At 41.5% G+C, this 5,238-nt stretch overlaps 1 protein-coding gene across 1 annotated transcript; it reads left to right on the top strand.

Annotated features, from left to right (window-relative positions):
* Positions 1-373: 373 nt before the first annotated feature.
* On the top strand, positions 374-4,574 carry LOC145457777 (uncharacterized). Its single transcript, XM_080336059.1, has 3 exons — positions 374-535; positions 2,820-2,921; positions 4,188-4,574. The coding sequence occupies exons 1-3, from the start codon at positions 427-429 to the stop codon at positions 4,217-4,219; spliced, it is 243 nt and encodes an 80-aa protein (XP_080192185.1). The 5' UTR covers positions 374-426; the 3' UTR covers positions 4,220-4,574.
* The last annotated feature ends 664 nt before the right edge of the window (positions 4,575-5,238 follow it).

Below are 5,238 nucleotides of genomic sequence, written 5' to 3' on the forward strand. Positions count from 1 at the left end.
GTATCTGAGCAAGCGTCACCCCCACCGTGATTTTCAAAACGTCACCGTTCAGGTGCCGGATGGTGCTCGCTTTCCCAGTATGCATTTAGGTCCAGCAAACCGGGTAGCGCATATCATGGAAATGCTTGACGTAGCATGTAGATATGTACAATTGTGCATGTGTGAGCTACCTCGAGGCAGCAACTGACATGCGTGAGTGTCCCACATCCGCTGCCTCGATAGTCTACGACCTCTTGAAAAACTTCCAATGAATACTGCTCCAAATTACTATAGTTGCCGGCAACTCATCGTTACTGCATATTGGAGAACTTTTACGCGTGAACACATAAATGTGCTTGTGCACACACGAGATATAATCCTCTATTTTATGCACAGCTTCTAGTAAGACGTTACTGTAGTCGGTCCAATCTCAAGTAATAGGTCAAAATGTCTGACGAGAAAAAGAAGATGGATTTGTCCGAAGTCAACGCGTTCGACAAAGATAAATTGAGCAAAGCTGAAACCCAAGAGAAAGTGCACTTGCCCGATGCGCATGGTGAGTAACGTTGAGTCTAGCTATACTTGATCCAAGGAGAAAAAACTTGAAAATAACGATAACCATCTCGTGGGTTCTGATTTCGAATCATGAATCCAGGTCACTGCGCGACATGGCGAAATTGTTCGGTTATTTACTCTTGTCATGACTTCTGAACATCGTTTATGACACTAAATTATGATAGTTACGTCGCTGTGACCGAAATTTCTCTCCGGCATTCCGTGCAGGCATTTAATCAATCGCTGGCTGACAAAGAAGTCGTTCTGACGTCATATTCCTCACAATAGAAAGAGCTTTTTGGAGGTATAGAACTTCAATACACAATTGATTAGTATAGTAAATTGTATAGTATAGTAAATGGATTTTAGGCCGACACTCGTCAAGGTTAATCGTCAGCAACTAATAGAGAATTGGAAAGAACATTGTATATCAACAATCGTATCACAAACTATGACCTGACGAACCCTGACGAGTGTCAGCCGAATATAATCGGGTGCATTTCAATATGAATATACTATACAATATAGAAATAATGCCGAAGAGTTTTTCCGTCTTCATGGCGCCTATGTCGACAAGTTGGCCTTGCAAAAGTCCTGCAAGGCTATATCTGTACGTGCCTTGTGCAGGGGCATATGCGCGATTGTACATCATGCACTCATGGTATGCATTGCGCAATGTGCATTGTGCACAGATCACAGATCGTGTGTATGCATATCATGAGCTGGTGTATATGCCACAAACACATCAAGGACAGAAATAAATAACGGCTTATTCTTATTCCTGATATTAGCTGGCCGGCAGTGTCGTCAATGAAGGCATATCGACTGGCGATTGTCCATCGTGAAATCGCGGTAATGCCCCAGATCTTGACCACTCCACCGATTGCCGAGCCGTTACTGCGGAGTGGGTATCGCATTCATTATAATAACCAAAAAGGGTGAATACCATTTCGTCATGTTTTATTGATTCTTGAAGCTTGCATTCCATGATGGGATATTGTGAGATATCATTGTGACATCATTGTTATCGTCCGCTCTGCGTATCCTGTATTATAGTAGGATAATTTTTGTAAATTCGAAAGCTCCAAGAAAACTGGTGATTTTCAAAAAATTTCGACCGGTACTACTGTGCTGACTAAAAAAGACCATCATTTTGGCTCGGCTCCCGAATTGCCCCCATTTTTACGATAGTGTGTAGTGTTGACCAAAAAAAGGTCATCACTTTGACTCGGCTCCCGATTTACCCGATTATTTACGAAACTCTGACGTTCGCTGCGTCGGAGTCGCATTTTTTGTGCCATTTTAATCCTTTTCAGATATAAAGAGAGGGCACATTCCCAAAAAAGAGGTGATTTAGGCGTCCTCCGAGGACACTTTCAATTTATTGGAAAAAAGAGGACAAATCCTCTTAAATAGGTCGTCAATTACGAACGCCTCATTTGCACTTTACGAGACGTAGGCCTACTATATCTCTGCTCATTGCTCACTCAGCACTCCTATTTAGCAGAGTGCGTATTCCTGGCTCGCATTGATGACGCACGCCTGACACCTACTACGATAAGACAGTATTGGATATCAAATTGCAGTATCAGAAATTCGTATCTCGCGCGCTTATCGGGTCGCGCTTCTCGTATTTCTGGTCGAATTAGATTGATATCCAGATAGACTTGTACTTCATGCGATTGATCGTAATTCAGATTGTAGTGTTCAGGTCCAATGGGATTTTTGCGAAGTGAATTCGATAGTTTCGGTATGCATAATCAAATTCAATTCTTGGCATAACCTGTTACGGTCGTGTTCAGAAAAACCATTTAGCGAAGCCGTTCACGTGATTAATAACAAGAATTTATAGACGGGCTATAGGCGTGGCCTGAATAATGTCAATGTTTTTTCCGAATGTGTCTTTACACGGATTAAAAGCGTTGGCAAGAGATTGCGCAGGATTTGCGTATGGCTCAATCGCGCTCAGTGATGTGACATCGGATTATAGGTATCTGTTGCATAGGTAATTAATGCATAAGAAGTCTGTTACGTCATAATAAAAATGATTGCGTCACTACTGCTTTTCACAGTATGGACCGGACCGTCGTATCCTAGTAGATATGTTAGATATGCTATCAACGCTGTAGTGATTTCGCTTCTATGACGCTACAGTAAAATATTGACGCTACTCACTCCATCACTGGAATGTCCCAATCAAATTTATAACTGTTTTTGAGTGTTGCGACTTGTGAGCCTTGGCGATAGAAATTTTGGTTCATCTCTGATATATTTCTGTGTTGCAGAGCTTGCGGTCGATAGAACTTTGAAAGGGATTGTAGAATTCAATGACAAATCTCTGAAGGCCGTGGAAACCGTCGAAAAGAATCCGTTGCCAACTAAAGAAGGTGGTTGTTATATTATCGCTTGTTTTTTTTATGTCATAGAGCTGTGCCATATTGAGTTGAACGGAATAACATACTTTACTATAGTAATAGCATATATACTTTTCAAATTATCTTTATTACATAAACTAGGACCAGCTCCATTTCTTTGAAATGTCCCAGTCTTTTCAGTGTGCGATAGGCGTGACCAGTGACCACCAATGGTATAAAGTTGGCCAGAATTTGACGTGCTGTTGGCCAAGGTTTGCATAATTGCTATCCTTTGATAGAGCAGGATTCATTTGCGATACGTAGATAAGTGTAATCGTTCAGTAAAATATACACCAGGGATCACCAACACGCGGCCCGCCAGGTGTTTTTGCGCCCCACGACCTGGTTTCAGATTTCGAAAAAATAGATGTGATTGTTGTATTTCTAAAGGCTTGAATTAATAATATCGTGATCGATATCACAATGATTTCTTCCCCTGCGCCTAATATCTTCATTCTTCGCTATAAATGGCTTTGACGTTACTAAAAGCGTGCTCGCCAAGGCGACAGGCCGATGAGACCGAATCCACCTCGCCTTGATACAAGCAATGAGCAAGTCACAGCCATCAAAGTAGGTCTGCCTCGCGCTCGCGACTGACGGAGCATCACCAAGAGGTCTTGACGCTAGCAAACCAGCAACGACACGTCAGCTTCCAGTCACAGAAAAACGCGGCCAGATATTGAGTGTGTGTGTGGCCTACCATACAGAATATATATACATCTTGCTATATTCAATTCATATTTGACGAATTTGTATTAAGGTAAAGCAGTGATTTCACGCGTACCATGGGTTTCAGGCAACATTACGTTGCATTGATTCAGTGCCCTTTCACCTTTGCAAAGAGCTAATCAGGCGTCAAACATCAGCTATCAAGTTCGAAAAGTAGCCCGCCACCCATTTTGAGTTGGCGGCCCGTGAGTTACACAACTGTCGTAGCTAGGGCACCCTTTCACATATTCATTGTGACGTCATCAATATATCCTACGTCACAAAGAATAACTATTATTTGAATAAAATCGCCGTGGAACAATAGCGGAACAGTGGAACTACAGTGTTTTTGATCATTCTTCATTCCTAATGTTATACACTGCCATACCCTCGACTGTATATAACACGAACTGAAGGGCTAGATTACATCACTTTGCGTGGTGGCTATCTACTTCCACGTGTTGTTACTTCCTTCAAAAGTTTGATTACGAAAATCGGAGCAATTTTCAAGTTCATACCTTTGTATTTTAGACATAGACGCCGAGAAGAAAACCGACTTTTAAAGGCGGCCGCCCTCAACTCTTCGCAACTTCTCGAACCATACTTTCAGTACTTCATCTACCACATCATATCCGACTATTGTGACTCGGCATTTTTACGCCAAGAACTCCGATTTGAGTTGCGTGCGGTCCCAGCATTTTAACGAATACATAATGATATTACAACTTCATTCGAGTTGTGATTCGGGCTAATGATACTTTGCTGCGGCCGAATTCGTTTGAATGTTACCATTGATATCTCGAAAGCGAGTTTTTTCTGTTGCTCTGAGTAGGCACATTTGATTTCCAACTGCTTCTTTTAAAGGAGTTGATTTCTGGATATATCGGTATGCGGAGAATATAAAAATATCCTCTTCAATATGGGATGGTGTTTTTGTGTAATGGCTACATCCGGTGTTGGCCAGCGGGCTCAAGCTTACTTGGGCATAGTTAGACTAAATGACGTCATATATTTAGCGCCGCTGTGTGCGAAAATCAAGCACTTATCGGCTAAGGCCTCTGTAACTGCGATGAATGTTCGTTGTCATGGGAACGAAAGAAGGATTTGATATTTCAAATATCAATCATATGTCCCGGAATGGGGCGGGTAGGATCTGATCGGTGCTTTGTCTAATATCTGAATTAGAGCATAACCAGGCCGTGTTATTTTTGGCATATGCCAAAACTGCCAAAAATAACTTATTTTTGGCATTTTTCGATTTTTATTTTTGGCAGTTTTGGCATCGTCCTCTAAATAGATAGTTTCAGCCTCGAATTAGTCACAAAAACGCTTTATTTGGGCTAGTTTGTCGAAAGACACCCAAAAATGTGCAGCATCCACGTATAATCAGTGCCATAAAACAATAAGAAGAAGAAAAAACCTAACGATTTCATAGATTAATAATATCAAACGAAACCACAAAATGTGCAGTATCCATCGGAATCGGTGCCAATAAGCGAAAAAAAAAGAAAAGCCTAACAAACACGCTCAACAGCTGATTGTTACAGCTGTTGAATAGACTTAAATCGTTTGCACTGTAACA

The sequence above is a fragment of the Botryllus schlosseri genome, chromosome 15 (genome assembly GCF_051294905.1).
Source record: "Botryllus schlosseri isolate E-star chromosome 15, Bs_hap1, whole genome shotgun sequence".
Taxonomy (NCBI): domain Eukaryota; kingdom Metazoa; phylum Chordata; class Ascidiacea; order Stolidobranchia; family Styelidae; genus Botryllus; species Botryllus schlosseri.